This window comes from Trichomycterus rosablanca, chromosome 2, assembly GCF_030014385.1.
Source record: "Trichomycterus rosablanca isolate fTriRos1 chromosome 2, fTriRos1.hap1, whole genome shotgun sequence".
Lineage (NCBI taxonomy): Eukaryota > Metazoa > Chordata > Actinopteri > Siluriformes > Trichomycteridae > Trichomycterus > Trichomycterus rosablanca.
Window position 1 is genome coordinate 59,508,673 of NC_085989.1, and position 20,609 is coordinate 59,529,281.

The 20,609-nt window shown below is 35.3% G+C and overlaps 1 protein-coding gene and 1 pseudogene across 2 annotated transcripts; both read left to right on the forward strand.

The window, feature by feature from the left end:
* LOC134302988 (zinc finger protein 721-like) overlaps nt 1-20,609 on the forward strand; it is a 76,783-nt pseudogene that overhangs the window by 52,196 nt on the left and 3,978 nt on the right.
* LOC134336055 (ribonuclease inhibitor-like) lies at nt 2,408-7,054 on the forward strand. 2 transcript variants are annotated; one of them, XR_010015683.1, is made up of 7 exons: nt 2,408-2,774; nt 3,424-3,597; nt 4,788-4,961; nt 5,394-5,567; nt 5,808-5,984; nt 6,174-6,532; nt 6,624-7,054. XR_010015683.1 is itself a non-coding variant. In XM_063018732.1 (5 exons), coding segments are annotated over exons 1-5 (609 nt in total). In that variant the 5' UTR covers nt 2,408-2,688; the 3' UTR covers nt 5,809-6,055. The 2 variants fall into 2 exon arrangements, 1 of the variants encoding a protein (XP_062874802.1); XM_063018732.1 differs by lacking the exons at nt 6,174-6,532; nt 6,624-7,054 and having other exon boundaries at nt 5,808-6,055.

A 20,609-nucleotide genomic window follows, 5' to 3' on the forward strand; every position in this document is an offset into this window, starting at 1 on the left:
TTTATTTTAGAATGTAAAATCATATCAGTGGTGGTTGTGTTATTAGCATACGGGTGTTAAACAAGGAAGCACTATCGAACGTAGCTAAATTTGCAGACATTTAAAACTGAGACATTCTTTTTTTTTTTTTTTAAATAGAAGATGTGACTTTAGATTAACTAAACTAGATGCTAACTATTTTGGTGTGCCCTTGTGCTTTTTGTGTATTTTTGACACAGTGATGAACTGCTAATTGTTTATTACATTTTATTACCCTCAAATTAGCCAACAATTTGTGTTAAATTAAAACATGTACAGGATGAAGTTGTTGGTTTTGGTAACTGTGTAATGAGTGGTGTGTACTAAAAATACTGATACCAAAACAGCTTTTCTTGAGCAGGCTGAAACAAAAATCTTTTACTTTCTATTTCTCAATATATTATATACTTTAAATTTAACATTCATTGGTTCCTTTATGTTCCTTGACGTTTGGTTTTAGTCAAACTCCAGTGTGATGGAGGGTGCGAGACCAGATTCACCTGAACCCGGCTGTGTCTCCATGAAGAGCGACCAGTCAATGGAACCGATATTTCAGTTTAAAGATGGAGGATTTTCTACTGATCTGAGGTCAGTATAATCTCCTGCTTTAGTGCAGTTTTTTCACTCCTTCTAGAGGATAGAGAATTCTAGAGGATAGAATGTGCTGGTGTACAGTACGGTTCTGTATAGTCATTGATGCAGCTTTATCATTATTAAGTCATTATTATATCATTGCTTTTTCATCTTTTTTAAAGACAACAAAAGAAGAAATTAAAAGTTACTTACAGAGATCAGCTGGAATCTGTATCCAAGGTTTGTATGTGTGTGTGTTATATTAATGATGCTAATGTAGTTTGCCGTTGGTTTAATGAATGGTCTTTATTTTTGTATTTATGGGGTTAATGGGACTTATTAGGGGCATTACACACACAACCTTCCACATTTTCATAATCGAGACTGGTTCAGGCAGAGGTAAAATCCCAGTTTAAAACGTATGCACAATTGCTGTTTATTCATTTACTGAACTTAAAATAAAGAGAAAAATAAAACAATGCAGCTCACACAAGTTATTATACAGCGCTACCTTGTAACTCGACATCAGTTGGTTCTGGGAGTGGTGTTAAGTTTAAAAGACGTTGAGGAAACCTGTTAATGTGTCCATGGTCCCGTAGAGCTGCATATATTTAAGTCTCGTGTAAAATAATTAGGTTGTTTTCTCGGCAAAGGGATTCGAGTTTCAAAGATTTAGAGTTTAAGGGACGTGAAGTTACAAGGTACAGCTGTACTAGTCTAAAGGTATTACAACAACTAGTTTTAGAATAACGTTAGAACTACACCACTCCTTATATGGTCACATCAGTCATCTTTTTTATTATCTCATGGTGCTTCTTGTGATGATCTTCTAAATTCCTCAACAGGAACTGGAGCTCAAAGTCATCAGCATGTTAAAGAATGAGCTAAACAAGTACAAAAAGCTACTGAATGAAGATTACCCAGCATGCTCTGAGCAGGAAATGAAGGATGTGGAAGATCTGAGGAGTTTCAGAGAGGGGGCGCAAAAGATCACACTGAATGTCCTGAAGATCATGAACCAGACAGACCTCGCTAACACCCTGCAGAGGAGTAAGAGACCTACATACTTACATTATTAATTTCTTTACCATTAGATAAAGAAACTCTTCCATATTCATCTTGGTTCCAGAATCATCTGTACTTTTAATTGGTTTTTAGAATTTATTATATAACATTTTATGAGCATCAGGTACTTAATACAGGTACATCTCTTCAAATAAGCCAATTATAATCATAGAGGTTAATATTTACAAATAGAAAATAATTTAGTAATGTTATAAAAAGTTAAAGTTTGATCATGCAGTAAAATATTGATCACCATCTTCTGTTTATTAGAACTATTAGTCTCTGAGTGTCAGAAAACACTTAAATCCAACCTGGGAGAAAAATTTTAAAGAATTCATGAAGGAATCTCCCAGCATGGAAGCTCAGCACTTCTAAATGAGATCTTCACAGAGCTCTACATCACAGAGGGTTGGAGTGCAGACGTCAATAATGAACATGAGGTCAGACATATTGAAGCTACATCCAGGAGACCAGCAGTACAGGAGATTCCCATCAAATGCAACGACCTCTTTAAAGACACGTCCATCGGAACTGTGCTGACTAAAGGAATCGCTGGAATTGGAAAAACAGTCTCAGTGCAGAAGTTCATTCTGGACTGGGCTGAAGGAAAAGCCAATCAGGACGTTCTCTTCATATTTCCACTTCCTTTTAGAGAGCTGAACTTGATGAAGCAGGAAAATCTCAGTCTGATGGAACTTCTTCATCAGTTTTTTCCAGAAGTGAAAGATCTTCCATCATTAGACTGTGATGCTTATAAAGTTTTGTTCATCTTTGATGGTCTGGATGAGTGTCGACTTCCTCTAGATTTTCAAAATAATGAGCGATTGTGTAACATTACAAAATCAGTAAAAATGGACATGCTCCTCTCCAGAAAAGTCCATCAATCTGTTCCACTGTCTGATGACTCTCTAGTGCAGGACGTCCAAACATACCTGAACAGACGGGATTACCAGTGTCTTGGTGGACAACGTCTCTCTCCTGCTCAGTGGTCGGCGCTGGTGTTTGTGTTGCTGAACTCGGGCCAGGAGCTGGATGAGTTTGATTTGGAAAAAATATTATCGAACACATGAAGGTCTTCTGAAGCTGCTGCCAGTATTAAAAGCTTCTAGAAGAGCTGAGTGAGTGATTTACTGATAAACATTTGATTCAAGGATTCATCACTTAAACAATAATGGTTAGATGTACAAAGCTGAGAAGGTGCAGAACTAAAGTGTTGCAGTCGGATCTCAAAATATGTATGAAATTAACATCTAATTTAGTAATAGTCAAAAAAAATGCTACTTGTTTTTGCACCACCTTCTAACTGCACTCTTCTAATTATACTGTGTGGTAAATCTGATGTGCAATGGTGGAAATGATTAAACACAGAGCTCAAAAAATATCAGGAATAAACTGTAAAAGTTCAGTAATAAAAGGAGAAACTGTTAAAGTCTTTTAAACTTTTAAAGTCGAATGCCCTACCGTCGTCCCGCTATGTGGCTTGACATTACCGGCTTTCCCTGACAAAATAAACAAGCGCAATGTAGCGTGAAAGCAAGCAGAAGATGCGACGGTGAACCTCGCTCGCTCTTCTGCTTAAATACTCATCCTCATTAATGGTTCGCAATTGAGGGTTATTTTATACAGATGTTTGTTCGTGTCGTAGAACTTTAGTGATGTTTTATCGCACCGCTTAAGCCGAGCACTGAGCAAATTGAGGGTGCAGTGCAGTTTGGGTAATATTATCAGGTCTTCATTTCTCTGTTTGATCTGATTATTTCTCTCCAGGTTGAATGATTGTTCTCTAACAGAGGAAAGTTGTGAAGTTCTGTCCTCAGTTCTCAGTTTAAACTCCTCCAGTCTGAAACATCTGAACCTGAATAACAATAAACTGAAGTATTCAGGAGTGAAGCTGCTCTCTGCTGGACTGGAGAATCCACACTGTAAACTGGAGAAACTGGAGTAAGATCTACTGTATATCACATCTATCACTTTCTGATTTAGCATGTTAGCTATGTTTTAGCATTATATCTCTGATTTAGCATGTTAGCTCAGACTAGCTTGTAATTTGACAATTCAGTCTGATTTGCAGCTGCAACTTAAATAATATTGCATAATAAATACATAATATTGCATTTTTGCACCTTACTCTTAATATATCTCTGCTGCTATAAACTCTACGTTGCTAACTGTATATCAGAATATGTTTTAACCTCAGCTATCATTTACTCAGTACCATGTACTGACCATCAGTTGTCTCTAGTCTTGTCTCCTTTAATTACTTTTAGATTAGAAACGTATTTTTGTATTTATTGTTCTGTTGTTTATCTGCACTGTGTACTGTACTCTCTTGCAATTTTTGTTCTATGTTGCACCCTGGTCCTGGTCCCGGTCCTGGAGGAACGTTGTTTCGTTTCGATGTGTACTTGTATTGAGCTGAAATGACAATAAAGCCTCTCTTGAACTTGAACTCTGACCACTTCATCCTGGTCAGGGGTATGGTGGGAAACTATTGGTATACAGTAGAAACACCCTGGACAGATGCTGCTTTTAGGTGCATGGTGGGTGGTAGGTTCCTCTGAGGTGAAACTCGTTTACCTGACTGGGTCTTGTTCATGTGGTTTGTGTGGGAAATAAAAGAAGAAACACGGAAGCTGTTTCAACATTAGCTCTCGATTTTAGCCACAAATGTCAGTTTTAAACAGAAATGTAGCAAAATAAATATGTGCTGATTATTGACATTTACAAACAATATTTACTGTTAGAATTAACACACAAATTGTTAAAGTTCATATTTAATATTTAATATTGATGAATTGTTCGACCATGTTAAAAAAGCATTTACTTTACGGTCAGTTTGTGCTTGATTGAAAGTATCTATGTGTCCAACTTTAGCTTCTGATTTCAGAGGGGGTTCATGTGGTGCCTCCTGTTGGGAAACTTGTTTTTTCCATTAAACCCACACCAATTAAAAGCAAAGAGAGTGTCAAACCATCTTAAAGCAACTTACACACATTCTACATACAATAACTCGCACCAGGAGCAAATTGGAGTAGCTAATTTACCCTTGGTGTGGGTTTTTGTGAGTTTAGTCCTACTGCTGCAGGGTGACGTCTTTAATTTCTCTGATTTATCTGATTGTTTCTCTCCAGGTTGGTTAATTGTGATCTAACAGAGGAAAGTTGTGAAGTTCTGTCCTCAGTTCTCAGTTTAAACTCCTCCAGTCTGAAACATCTAGACCTGGGTTACAATAAACTGAAGGATTCAGGAGTGAAGCTGCTCTCTGCTGCACTGGAGAGTCCACACTGTACACTGGAGATATTGAGGTGAGATCTTCACCTTCACACTGGAGATACAGAAGATCTGTCCTAATTTAAAACATCATTTAAATCAGTCATACATCATCCAAGCAGGATTGTTTCTTTTCTTTTCAGGAATAAAATAATTTGTTAAAGTGCTTGCAAAAACACAGAGCCTCAGTTAGTGGAAACGGAATTGTTTTTTTAAAATAATTGTACAATATTACATATGTCTGGTGGCTTAAAATACAGTGAACAGTGGAAATATTCAGAATTATTAAATACATTAATGATTGCTAAATAAATAAATAAAACAATTTAAAGTGTTTCTTTAATATTAAACTCTACAGTACAGACTTTATTTTTTACTTCATTGTAAACTCTATTCAGAGCTGAAACTGCAGTTTTGTGTTTGTACTTACTAAAAGGGAAAATATTTATCTAATTATTTCTCTCCAGGTTGTGGGATTGTGATCTAACAGAGGAAAGTTGTGAAGTTCTGTCCTCAGTTCTCAGTTTAACCTCCTCCAGTCTGAAACATCTGATCCTGGGTAACAATAAACTGAAGGATTCAGGAGTGAAGCTGCTCTCTGCTGGACTGGAGAATCCACACTGTACACTGGAGATACTGTGGTAAGATCTTCACTTTCACACTGTAGATACAGAAGATCCTTCATACAGAAACTGTTATTGATGTGTGTATGAGTTTTACTAACCCACACAAGATAAACGCTTCATCATTAATATAATAGAATTCTTTTACATGTTGAAGATGTTCTCAGTGATGTTGTCTGGTTGTGGATCTGAATGGAGATGGAGGAGGAGGTGGGAGAAGATGATGTATGATTTTTATTAAATAATTTTATTCTGCAGATTGAGAAGCTGCAGTATTACAGATGAAGGTTTTACTGCTCTGGCTTCAGCTCTAAAATCAAATCCGTCATCACGTCTGAGAGAACTGCAACTGATTGACAATCGTCCAGGAAAATCAGGAGTAAAACTGCTCAAAGATCTACAGGTGGATCCACAATGTTACCTGAAGGAGCTACAGTGAGTTACTGTTGATTTATACACAGACACACACCTAAACACTCACCTGCACACACACACTCACATACAGACCTCTACACACACATTACATACACTTACAGACCTATACACACCACACACACATTACATACACATACGATGGTATGTCTGTGGTGAGTTAACAAACAGAACTTTCTCGTTCTCTATCAGTTCCAATCTCAGCTCTGTTACCGGTCGGATGGACGCCCCCTAGCAGGCACAATTGGCAGTTAGTCTGCGGGGAAAAGACGGGACTAAAAAGTGGGCAGGGTCCTCAAGGCTGTGTAAGTACCCTGGTTAGTAGGCTGAAGCGCCTGTACAGAAGTGGAGGAACGTGGAGATCAGCGTGTGACTCTCCATGACCGACCTCACGCACCGATCCACCGAAGCACAGGCGAATATGAAGGGGTCGGTGGAGCGTGCACGCATCAGATGGAGGGCGTACACCATCAGGGTTTCCAGCAGAGGAAGAGGAACTGGCTACGTCTAAAATGGGGAAAAAACTGCATGTTCTATCATCGTTCCACCTGGTGTGTGTGCGCGGGTGTTTATGACTGATTCTGATTATGTCGAGTCTGATCTGTGACTAAAACAACTGATCACGTCTGATCTCTTCCACAGCTTCAGAGCGGTGACTTCTGTTCTGGACTTTAAGCTCTGGCCTGTTCAAGATCAACAGTCTTAACCCCACTCTGACGTTGGTCAAAGGTGGAAGACATGGATCCACAAACATGGAGGTGTGACCTTCTGGGGCCGTTTAGCTTCCACACATCCTGGATGAATTATATTTCATGAAACCATGAATGAATTCTGCTTGCTCTTTAAAAATCCTGAAGAAGGATATCCGCCCATCAGTTCTTGACTTGCCAAAGTGAACACAAGCAAGTCCACCGTTGAACAGCTCAACAGAAACAAAATTTGGTTCTGGAGAGGAGAGTCCTGAATCCCATTAAAGTGCTAGTAATATGCTATTTCGTACAATAAATCCTCAGTTATAGCGTGTTATATTGAGAATATCAACATTTCCATCAATTCTGTTGGTACATTGGTTAATAAAGTCTCCATATTGCTAATATAACACTAATTTCACATAGCATTGATTGCAGACTCAAATTCTTTGTTTAGCTATATTGGGAATATCAACATTTACCTCAGGTGTGTTGGTACATTGTTAAAAAATGACTCCGTATTGCTAATATAACAACAATTACTAATAGCATTGATCGCTAATTGAAATTCTGTGTTGCACTACATTGAGAATATCAACATTTACCTCAAGTATGTTGGTATATTGGTAAAAAATTACTCCATATTGCTAATATAACAGTAATTCCTCTTAGCATTGATCGCTGACTAAAATTCTGTATACAGCTACATCAAGAATATTAACATTTACCTCAGTTCTGTTGGTACATTGTTAAAAAACTGCTCCATATTGCTAATATAACAATAATTACTATTAGCATTGATCGCTAACTGAAATTGTGTATACAGCTACATTGAGAGTATCAACATTTACCTCAGTTCTACAATAGTAAAAAAAATATTCCATATTGCTAATATAACAAGGGGAATAAGTAAATAAGTAAAAGGGTATAGGTCTACATGACAGTAGTGAGGTCTGCTATGTTGTAAGGCTTGGAGGCCGTGACACTGAGCTGGAAGTGACAGAGATGAGGATGGAGAAGATCAGGAGGGAGTTTATTATAATGATGGTGCAGGTGGGATGTTTTGAAGTTAGTGAGGTAAGATTGAGATGGTTTGAACATGTGTAGAGGACGGATGAGAGTTATAAGAAGGTATCAGAAAGAAAGAACAGAGTTAGAGAAGCATGTTGGAAAACAAAACATGACATTAGAGAAACTGCTTAGAAGAACGTCTAGGACTGACTGTAGTCCTCTCTAAAGCTAGCTGAGAGATACAGGGCTAATGGAGGTTTATTACTGCTAAGCTGCTGTTCAACTCCAGTCCAGTTGGTGGCGCTGGTGCGTCTTAAGTTGTTCTGCCAACCGCCATAAAACATCATCAGAACAAGAAGCTGCTGTGTTTGTACTGTAGAGCCTCATCTGTAAGTAAAATATGTATTTAATTATAACCCTTATATTTAATTATAACTACATTCTAATTAATAATAAAACTAGAGTTCATAATAAAACATCACTGTGAGGATTTGAGGAGATTTAACTCCAGTTTCATTTAAACACACGAACTGCTAGCTGTTAGCATCACACATGAATCAGTACTGATGAACCGATTCATTTGAACAGATGAATCAATAAATCGTAAAAGATTCAGAGTTTCTTCATTATTAAATGTAACATTTTTATATAAATCACATTTTCAGCTTTGTTTACAGTTTTTAATGTTTTATACAAACACACCGAGGTCTTGTAGCTCTGTTTACAGGTTATTTACATGTTGTTTACAGGTTTATAGTTAAAGTTAAAAGTATTAGTACAGCACTATTATTGGGAGTGGATGGTGAACTAGATTTAAAGTTTATCTATCTGTCTGTCTGTTTATCAGATCTGTAATAATGCAGTCAGCAGAAGAGGGACACGTCGCCCCTGTTAATCTACAACATGAAGGATTCCAGAAGAAACTAATAAAAAAGGAGGAAGATGATGATGGAAGTTTCTTCAGTAAGTAAATGGAGCAATATGACACATTTTTGTCCAGAGAGTGTGGTTAGTATTGGAGTCACTAATAAGAGAATGTGGATAGTGGGATTAGAACCTGTACTGTACCGTACTGTGCTGTGCTGATACACTCCAGTCTGGATTAAATCTAAGTCGTATTTATTTGTGGTAACCAAACCCACAACCTTCAGTTTCCTCTAGTTGTTGAGTTTCTTTTTCACATGTTGATGAAATTTCAGGTGAAGGATCCATAATCCCTGTGGAACTCGTCACCTCTGAGGAACATCTCACCCCAGCGGACCAACAGGATGGAGGTTTCCAGATGAAGCCTGTGAAGAAGGAAGAAGCTGAAGATAAAGATGAACTCAGTAAGATATTTGTATTGAATAGAATCAGAGGCACCTGGGATGAAGCATCATACAGTGAAAGCTTGTATTGTGCTCATGCAGATCAGTGTGAGCAGGAAATGATGAATGCAGGATGAATCACGTTACAGGACTTTAGCATCGGATCTCAGTTTAACATTTACTAACAATCTTTATTATTTATAATGTTATAAATGTATTTTATTATTTATAATGTTATAAATGTTGTTTATTATTTATAATGTTATAAATGTATTTTATTATTTATAATGTTATAAATGTATTTTATTATTTATAGTGTTATAAATGTATTTTATTATTTATAATGTTATAAATGTATTTTATTATTTATAGTGTTATAAATGTATTTTATTATTTATAGTGTTATAAATGTATTTTATTATTTATAATGTTATAAATGTATTTTATTATTTATAGTGTTATAAATGTATTTTATTATTTATAGTGTTATAAATGTATTTTATTATTTATAATGTTATAAATGTATTTTATTATTTATAATGTTATAAATGTATTTTATTATTTATAATGTTATAAGTGTATTTTATTATTTATAATGTTATAAATGTATTTGATTATTTATAATGTTATAAATGTATTTTATTATTTATAGTGTTATAAATGTATTTTATTATTTATAGTGTTATAAATGTATTTTATTATTTATAATGTTATAAATGTATTTTATTATTTATAATGTTATAAATGTATTTTATTATTTATAATGTTATAAATGTATTTTATTATTTATAATGTTATAAATGTAATTTATTATTTATAATGTTATAAGTGTGTTTTATTATTTATAATGTTATAAATGTATTTTATTATTTATAATGTTATAAATGTATTTTATTATTTATAATGTTATAAATGTATTTTATTATTTATAATGTTATAAATGTATTTTATTATTTATAATGTTATAAATGTGTTTTATTATTTATAATGTTATAAATGTATTTTATTATTTATAATGTTATAAATGTATTTTATTATTTATAATGTTATAAATGTATTTTATTATTTATAATGTTATAAATGTATTTTATTATTTATAATGTTATAAATGTATTTTATTATTTATAATGTTATAAATGTATTTTATTATTTATAATGTTATAAATGTATTTTATTATTTATAATGTTATAAATATATTTTATTTTATTATTTATAAATAATAAACATTTATAATGTTATAAATGTATTTTATTATTTATGATGTTATAAATGTATTTTATTATTTATAATGTTATAAATGTATTTTATTATTTATAATGTTATAAATGTATTTTATTATTTATAATGTTATAAATGTATTTAATTATTTATAATGTTATAAATATATTTTATTATTTATAATGTTTTAAATGTATTTTATTATTTATAATGTTATAAATGTATTTTATTATTTATAATGTTATAAATGTATTTTATTATTTATAGTGTTATAAATGTATTTTATTATTTATAATGTTATAAATGTATTTTATTATTTATAATGTTATAAATGTATTTTATTATTTTAGTGTTATAAATGTATTTTATTATTTATAATGTTATAAGTGTATTTTATTATTTATAATGTTATAAATATATTTTATTATTTATAATGTTATAAATATATTTTATTATTTATGATGTTTTAAATGTATTTTATTATTTATAATGTTATAAATGTATTTTATTATTTATGATGTTATAAATGTATTTTATTATTTATAATGTTATAAATGTATTTTATTATTTATAATGTTATAAATGTATTTTATTATTTATAATGTTATAAATGTATTTTATTATTTATAATGTTATAAATGTATTTTATTATTTATAATGTTATAAATATATTTTATTATTTATAATGTTTTAAATGTATTTATTATTTATAATGTTATAAATATATTTTATTATTTATAATGTTATAAATGTATTTTATTATTTATAATGTTATAAATGTATTTTATTATTTATAATGTTATAAATGTATTTTATTATTTATAATGTTATAAATATATTTTATTATTTATAATGGTATAAATGTTTTTTATTATTTATAATGTTATAAATGTATGTTATTATTTATAATGTTATAAATGTATTTTATTATTTATAATGTTATAAATATATTTTGTTATTTATAATGTTATAAATGTATTTTATTATTTATAATGTTATAAATGTATTTTATTATTTATAATGTTATAAATGTATTTTATTATTTATAATGTTATAAATGTATTTTATTATTTATAATGTTATAAATATATTTTATTATTTATGTTTTAAATGTATTTTATTATTTATAATGTTATAAATATATTTTATTATTTATAATGTTATAAATATATTTTATTATTTATAATGTTATAAATGTATTTTATTATTTATAATGTTATAAATGTATTTTATTATTTTTTACTTCAGAACTGAACAAGGATTTCTCCTGCTCCTCGTGTCCACGTTCCTCTACAACCCAAAATCACCTCCACAATCACATCAAGAGCTGCAACCATGATAAATATGATGATGCGCTGGTGAAGATTAAGACTGAACGTGAGGATCTGACGCCCACCAGAAGCTCCAGTAATCAGCAAACGTCCTCTGGTACTGTCAGCATTAACACCTCTCTCAGTCCCACACAGGAAGAAGGAAACGTCTGCTCACAGTGTGGGAAGAGCTTTAAGTACCAGAGTGCTCTCAAGATACACCAGCGCATTCACACTGGAGAGAAACCATATCAGTGCTCACAGTGTGGAAAGAAGTTTAATCAACAGAGTCATCTCAAAGAACACCAGCGCATTCACACTGGTGAGAAGCTGTATCAGTGCACACAGTGTGGGAAGAGTTTTAATAGACAGAAAAATCTGAAAATACACCAGCGCATTCACACTAGAGAGAAACCGTATCAGTGCTCACAGTGTGGAAAGTGTTTTAATCAACAGAGTGATCTCAGAAGACACCAGCGCATTCACACTGGCGAGAGACCATATCAGTGCTCACAATGTGGGAAGAGTTTTAACACACAGAGTAATCTTAAACAACACCAGCGCATTCACATTGGTGAGAAACCGTATCAGTGCTCACAGTGTGGAAAAACTTTTATTACACGGAATAATTTGAAAATACACCAGCGCATTCACACTGGAGAGAAACCGTATCAGTGCTCACAGTGTGCAAAGACTTTTATTACACAGAGTGATCTCAAAAAACACCAGCGCATTCACACTGGAGAGAAACCGTATCAGTGTTTACTGTGTGGAAAAAGTTTTAATACACAAAGTGAAGTCAACAAACACCAGCGCATTCACACTGGAGAGAAACCGTATCTGTGTTTACTGTGTGGAAAGAGTTTTAATACACAGAGTGATCTCAACAAACACCAGCGCATTCACACTGGAGAAAAACCTTATCAGTGCTCGGAGTGTGGGAAGAGATTTTATCAACAGAGTGATCTCAAAATACACCAGCGCATTCACACTGGAGAGAAACCATACAAGTGTTTTCAGTGTGGAAAGAGTTTTAATCAACAGGGTAATCTCAAAATCCACCAGCGCATTCACACTGGAGAAAAACCCTATCAGTGCTCACAGTGTGGAAAGAGTTTTAATCAGCAGGGTGATCTCAAAAGACACCAGCGCATTCACAGCTGAGAGAAATCATATCAATACCTAAAAATCAACAGTGTGGGGCAATGCCTTTCCAACTCACGAGTTTGACTCTCAGCTTTGCTATCAGCTAGCGAGGCGCCTATACAGAAAATAATCGGCTCGTCCGGGGAGGGAGGGTCGAAGTTCGCTTAACTGCTGCATTCATGGTCTCTTCTGGCTGGTTGATGGTGCCTGCACAGAGACGGGGGATGATGGGGGTCGGTGAGTGACTCTGATTACAAGAAAGACAGAAGGAAGTCTAGAGTCAGAGATTTGTGGTTAGTTCTCCAAGATGTTTGGAACAACCTTCCTGCTGAGTTCCTTCAAAAACTGTGTGTACCTAGAAGAACTGATGCTCTCCTAAAGGCAAATGTATATACAGTATATATATATATATATATATATATACAGTAGTGTTCAAAATAATAGCAGTCCAACACCATTAACCTGATAAATCACTGTTTTTAGTAGAAGTGATATTTCTACATAGCAAAAAATTGACTTGAAAGTGTAGTAGAGTAATGAAAACAAAACAAACCCAACAATTAGGACGTGCATGCCGCTCATTCTGAGTAATCGAAGCATTGATTGAAAGGGGGTTGTTCAAAATAATAGCAGTGAGGAGTTCAATTGGTGAAGTCATTCATTCTGCAGAAGAACAGGTGTCAATTTTGGCCCTTATTTAAGGTAGGAGGGGGGCAAATGTTGCACAGGTTGGTCATAGCACATTTCCTTTTGAAGTACTGGGGAAAATGAGTTGTTCCAGACATTGTTCTGATGAACAGCGTACTTTGATTAAAAAGTTGATTGTAGAGAGAAAAAACATACAGAGAAGTGCAGCTAATTACAGCCTGCTCAGCTAAAATGATCTCAAATGCCTTGAAGTGACAACCAAAACCTGAAAGATGCAGAAGGAAGCGTGGAACTACTGTTCAAAAGGATTGAAGATTAGCCAAAATGGCAAATACTCAGTCAATGATCACCTCCAGAAAGATCAAGGAACATCTAAATTTACCAGAGAGTACAGAAGATGATTAAGTGAAGCCAATTTACCAGCAGGAACTCCTTGCAAAGTCCCGTTGTTAAGAAAAAGACGTTTCCTGAATGGGTTAACATTTGCCAAGGAACACATTGACTGGTCCAAAGAGAAATGGCTGAACATTTTGTGGACTGGTGAAAGCAAAATTGTTCTTTTTGGGTCTAGTGGCCGTAGACAGTATGTCAGACGCACTGAATTCAAGCCAAAGTTCACTGTGAAGACAGTAAAGCACGGTGGTACAAAATGATGATATGAGGATGTTTTTCATACCGTGGTGTTACGTCTATTTATCACATACGAGGGATCATGGATCAGTTTAAATATATCAGAATACTTGAGGAGATCATGTTGCCCTATGTCAAAGAAGCAATGTCCTTAAAATGGGTGTTTCAACATGACAATGACCCAAAACATCTTGGTAACAGACAAACAAGATTGAGGTAATAGAGTGACCAGCACAATCCCCTGACTTCAATCCCAGAGAGAACTTGTGGGCTGACATCTGAAACGTGTTTTTTTTAGGCAAAACCCAAAATTGCAGAAGAACTGTGGAATGTCGTCTAATCATCCTGGACTGGAATACCTGTTCAGAGGTGCCAGAAGTTGGTCGACTCCATGCAACACAGATCTCGGAAACAATTGTTCTGCCACTAAATATTAGTTCAGTAATTTAAAGTAAAGTGAAACCTCAAACATTTTTTCATGTTATACATACATTTTTTGAGTTTTTAAAGAAAAATGCTGCACTGCTATTTTTTTTGAACAGTCTAATATTAATTTTTCTTAATTTTCTGTAAAGGATGAACACAAACTGACTAAATTTTGTTAATGTTTTGATTTAGAATTGAAAGTGTAGAATTTTCAGTGCATTTGCATTTATGGAAATAAAAGTTATAATGATTTTGTGCTTTATTCGCTTTTTTAAAATCACTGCTATTTTTTTGAACACCACTGTATATACAGTACAGGCCAAAAGTTTGGACACACCTTCTCATTCCTGTGGTTTTTCTTAATTTTTTTTAAATTTTCTACATTGTAGATTAATACTAACGACATCCAAACTATGAAGGAACACATATGGAATTATGTAGTAAACAAAAAAGTGTTAAACAAACCAGAATATGTTTTATATTTTAGATTCTTCAAAGTAGCCATCTTTTGCTTTAATGACAGATTTGCACACTCTTTGAAATTTTCTCAACCAGCTTTATTAGGTATCCACCTGGAATGGTTTTCAATGAATGTTTGCGCCTTGTCTAGAGTGAATTTTTGGAATTTGTTGCTTTTTTAATGTGTTTGAGACCATCAGTTGGGTTGTGCAGAGGTAGAGTTGGTCAAATATAAAACATATTCTGGTTTGTTTAACACTTTTTGGTTCACTACATAATTCTTCATAGTTTGGATGTCTTCAGTATTAATCTACAATGTAGAAAATAAAAATAATCAAGAAAAAACATTGAAGAGAAGGTGTGTCCAAACTTTTGACTGGTGTGTCCAAACTTTTGGCCTGTACTGTATATATGTATATATATATACAGTGTATCACGAAAGTGAGTACACCCCTCACATTTCTGCAAATATTTCATTATATCTTTTCATGGGACAACACTATAGACATGAAACTTGGATATAACTTAGAGTAGTCAGTGTACAGCTTGTATAGCAGTGTAGATTTACTGTCTTCTGAAAATAACTCAACACACAGCCATTAATGTCTAAATAGCTGGCAACATAAGTGAGTACACCCCACAGTGAACATGTCCAAATTGAGCCTAAAGTGTCAATATTTTGTGTGACCACCATTATTATCACTGCCTTAACCCTCCTGGGCATGGAATTCACCAGAGCTGCACAGGTTGCTACTGGAATCCTCTTCCACTCCTCCGTGATGACATCACGGAGCTGGTGGATGTTAGACACCTTAAACTCCTCCACCTTCCACTTGAGGATGCGCCACAGGTGCTCAATTGGGTTTAGTCCATCACCTTTACCTTCAGCTTCCTCAGCAAGGCAGTTGTCATCTTGGAGGTTGTGTTTGGGGTCGTTATCCTGTTGGAAAACTGCCATGAGGCCCAGTTTTCGAAGGGAGGGGATCATGCTCTGTTTCAGAATGTCACAGTACATGTTGGAATTCATGTTTCCCTCAATGAACTGCAGCTCCCCAGTGCCAGCAACACTCATGCAGCCCAAGACCATGATGCTACCACCACCATGCTTGACTGTAGGCAAGATACAGTTGTCTTGGTACTTCTCACCAGGGCGCCGCCACACATGCTGGACACCATCTGAGCCAAACAAGTTTATCTTGGTCTCGTCAGACCACAGGGCAGTCCAGTAATCCATGTTCTTGGACTGCTTGTCTTCAGCAAACTGTTTGCTGGCTTTCTTGTGCGTCAGCTTCCTTCTGGGATGACGACCATGCAGACCGAGTTGATGCAGTGTGCGGCGTATGGTCTGAGCACTGACAGGCTGACCTCCCACGTGTTCAACCTCTGCAGCAATGCTGGCAGCACTCATGTGTCTATTTTTTAAAGCCAACCTCTGGATATGACGCCGAACACGTGGACTCAACTTCTTTGGTTGACCCTGGCGAAGCCTGTTCCGAGTGGAACCTGTCCTGGAAAACCGCTGTATGACCTTGGCCACCATGCTGTAGCTCAGTTTCAGGGTGTTAGCAATCTTCTTATAGCCCAGGCCATCTTTGTGGAGAGCAACAATTCTATTTCTCACATCCTCAGAGAGTTCTTTGCCATGAGGTGCCATGTTGAATATCCAGTGGCCAGTATGAGAGAATTGTACCCAAAACACCAAATTTAACAGCCCTGCTCCCCATTTACACCTGGGACCTTGACACATGACACCAGGGAGGGACAACGACACATTTGGGCACAATTTGGACATGTTCACTGTGGGGTGTACTCACTTATGTTGCCAGCTATTTAGACATTAATGGCTGTGTGTTGAGTTATTTTCAGAAGACAGTAAATCTACACTGCTATACAAGCTGTACACTGACTATTCTAAGTTATATCCAAGTTTCATGTCTATAGTGTTGTCCCATGAAAAGATATAATGAAATATTTGCAGAAATGTGAGGGGTGTACTCACTTTTGTGATACACTGTATATATATATATATATATATACAGTATATTAGGGCTGTCATGCGATTAAAATTTTTAATCGATATTAATCGCAATTAAAGAGCCTAATTAATCGCAAACTAATAATTAAGTAAAATTCAAACAGTTATGCACATTTCTTTTGCAAGAATCATTTCTAGATGCAACACCAGTGGTGTAACTAGGAGCTCATGGGCCCCAGTTAATAAAAAAAAAAGTTGGGCCCCCTCAACAAATTGGATATGCTGATGGCTGAACAGAATAAATTGTGTGACTCAGAAGTTACAATTCCTGCCTCTGGTATTTCTAATGCACAGTTTTAGTTTTTTTTAGTTGTACTTAACGAAAAAATTTTAATGTAATAAAAATGATTTGGCAAGTGCAGGACCCCAGAACCCCTCCCCCAGAAACCCATCATGTTTTTTGCAGAAACATGATGGGGAAATACTGTTCTAAATTACCATTTAAACATCTATAAATACCTGAAACAGTCAAGTTACCAGACATTATCTATAAATTATTGACTGTAGCTATAAAAAGTGTTAATTAATACAGTCCATGTAAATGCTTAGTCCATATAAATATCAGATACAAATGTGATACAACGCAGCTTCACTTCTGTATCAAACAATACCTGAGGGAAGGAGGCGGAGCTACGCGGTTTTGATGGACTGGTCTAGCAGCCAATAGAAATACTCGTTACAAAGCCTGCGTGATTTCATTCATCTTTTCATCAACACGTAAAAATAGTGAAAACTGCTAAAAGTAGTTTTTCATCGGACAGCGACGATAATTTATTACTTTTTTCTGTTTGACTGCGCTGGCGGGTCACAAGTAATGCAGTTTAAAACAGAAGATGCGGGCCGTATAAAACCAGATCCGGTGTGGACAGAACACCCCGGAGTTTGTGATCCATTTAACAGCAGTGTTTGTAAAGTTCTGTGTACAGTTCATGCGCTTTACATCCAAATTCATCTAAAATACAGTTCATTACCACAGAGACACATATTTACGTGGCAGAAACAGCCAAATAAAAACAGTTAGATTATATATATATGTGTGTGTGTGTGTTCATGTACATTGTGCAGTAGGTATGTTGGTACATCGAAATAAAAACTCTAATTACTATTAGCATTGATCACTAAGTGAAGTTCTGTGTTCAGTTATATTGGGAACATCAACATTTCCCTCAGGTATGTTGGTACATTGGTTAAAAAACTCTCTACGTTGATAATAAATCACTAATTACACGTAGCATTGATTGCCGGTCATTCTTTGCACGATGAGGAACTGAACCGTGTTCACTAAAGAGATGAACCATCATGTTTACAACAGCGCTGTGATTCTGTCATTAATCCAACATGTTGATGAAGTGAAAGTAAACTCGAGTGGAGGATGTGATCCGAGTTCATTCTCTTATGATGCTGCAGATACAAAACTAACACAACGTGGATTAACAATCGGTACGTAAACAATCACAATCTGTAGATCAGGTAAACAACAGCACTTCATCCTCCAGTGCAGCAGGTTTAGGATCGCAGCATGAAAATGCATCTAAATATCACCGGTCATCCGTGCTCTCATCTTCTGTAAATAAATCCTTCTCGCTTAATTCTCTTGGCACCTCACACTTCTGCTGTCAGTGATAAGTTGACACTTTTTTCTAAGTGGAATCTTGATCATGTGGCAGACGGGGGTGGACTCACCTACCAATCAGATGCAGTGGCGGCTTCTGCCAAATCTCTCAGGGGGGGCAATTGTTGCGATGATGGCCAAGGTGACCCGTTCAATGGGTAAATTAAAGCTTAAATAATTAACATCTTAAGTCATCTGTCAGTTTGCCCTCACAAATAACTCTGAACATGGAGAGAGAGCAGCGTTACCATTAATCATAAAATGAAGTAACGCTTCACACTAACCATTTAATTCAGTCTTCATCAGATAGCATTTTATTTTAGGTGCAGCAGATCCAGAATAAAGATTCGGGGCATCGGGGCTGATGTGCAATGAATAAAGAAGTACAATTAAACAATTGGGGAGACACAATACAAGATAAACAATTGGGGAAATACAATAAGTGCAATCACAATTTACTATTAAAAACTTACATTACTTATTTGTATTGAAATTTTGCTCGTCTCTCTTTCAAAGCAGCAAAGTGATCAATTACCCTCTCATTAAAGTCAGGCATGTTCCTGACTGGTTCCCTCTCCATGGAAAGCACGGCCAGTGCGTTCAGACGTTCCTGTCCCATTGCATTTAGTCATTTAGTCATTTAGTCATGCTAGCTGCTCCAATTATCGCTACACCAGGTTACGTGTGACGCAGGGATGTAAGTGCGAGCCCTCCTGGAACCCATTCAGAATGTATTGCAGCGCCTGCAGTTAGAAAAAAAGTGTTTTAACATGAGAGTCTATCAGAGCGATCCAGAGCGATTTTCAATCAGACTGAAGTCGCCCAAAAAGGGGCGGTACTGTACGGAACACAACTCCACGCTGATTGGACGATATTCAGAAGCAAGACAGACTCCAGAACAGTCACAGCTAGTTTAACGCTGGTTTAATGCGATAGAAAAATTTCTTCCCTTTCGCCCTTTGGTGGTGCATCGCCCTAATGAACTAATATTAATGGGTCACGGGTTTAAAATGACCATGGGGGCTATGATACTCCTTAAGTACTAAAGTAGCCTGTAAGCATGTGCATTTTAATAATAATTATAATAGTAATAATAATAATATTAATAATAATGAAACTATATTGTGTTGTTTTGCTTACAAGAAAATATGCTGCATTACTAATCTATACCTCTACTGATAATAATAATAATAATAATAATAATAATAATAATAATAATAAATAGCATGTGCATAAAATCAGCCACATAACGAACACCAGTGAGTTTAACTTATTTATTGGAATATTTAACTTATTACTGAGATTCACGGACTGGAGTCGGTTCAGCAGAATCATCTGATTCCGCGGTGTTTAGGTGAGTCGTGATTCCTGATTCAGTACAAAGATTCGAATCATTAACTCGGGTGATTCAGGAACCGCCCAGATCTAAACCAGACAGCAAACTCAAGAAGAAGAAGCAGCTGAAACCGTTAATGTGTTTGTATTAAAGTGAATCATCTGTAAGTAGGATGTTTATTTATTTATTACACTTTATTTAAGTACATTCTAATTAATAATATAATAAACAAAAGAACTAACTATACTAAACTTCCCTACTCAAACATAAATACAATGGATGGCACATGCTTCTTACCTAGTGTGTATATACATAGGTTAGCTACATGATGTAAATGTATGAGCGCGCCCTTCTTTACCTGTCCAGGCCCTAGGGTGGCCAGATTCATAGTAACAAAAAGGAGGACATTACACCAAAAAGACGGACATCATATTAGGAACAGGGGGGACATGCTACTGCAACATACAGAATGAATCCAGAACCCATATAACAGAGTTTTTGACCAATTTAAGCAAGAATTCTATAACAAATGACTGTTTTACTCACTAAATGTTGTGTCCACTTCTCATATTTAAGTCCGTTTCTTGCTGCCTCCAAAAGTTTACTTTTTGGCATTTTCACAGAGTTCCTGAGCATGAGTGAGTGATTGACTCAGGTAGAGGTGTTTACAGAACAGAGCGGGCGGGCGAAATCCAACCACTCAATCACAGACTAGCATTTAGAGGGCGGACCTTCTCCGATTGGCCAGTGGTAGCTCTATAAGGAGTCAAATGAGGCTGTTAAACCAATGAAATACAAAG

What these genes read in the sequence shown, in the direction of transcription:
- LOC134336055 (XM_063018732.1), top strand. Translation starts at nt 2,689, where the DNA reads ATGAGTTTGATTTGGAAAAAATATTATCGAACACATGAAGGTCTTCTG. An exon ending in TGTAAACTGGAGAAACTGGA is followed by an intron (nt 3,598 to 4,787) that starts GTAAGATCTACT and finishes GTTTCTCTCCAG; the next exon opens with GTTGGTTAATTGTGATCTAA. An exon ending in TGTACACTGGAGATATTGAG is followed by an intron (nt 4,962 to 5,393) that starts GTGAGATCTTCA and finishes ATTTCTCTCCAG; the next exon opens with GTTGTGGGATTGTGATCTAA.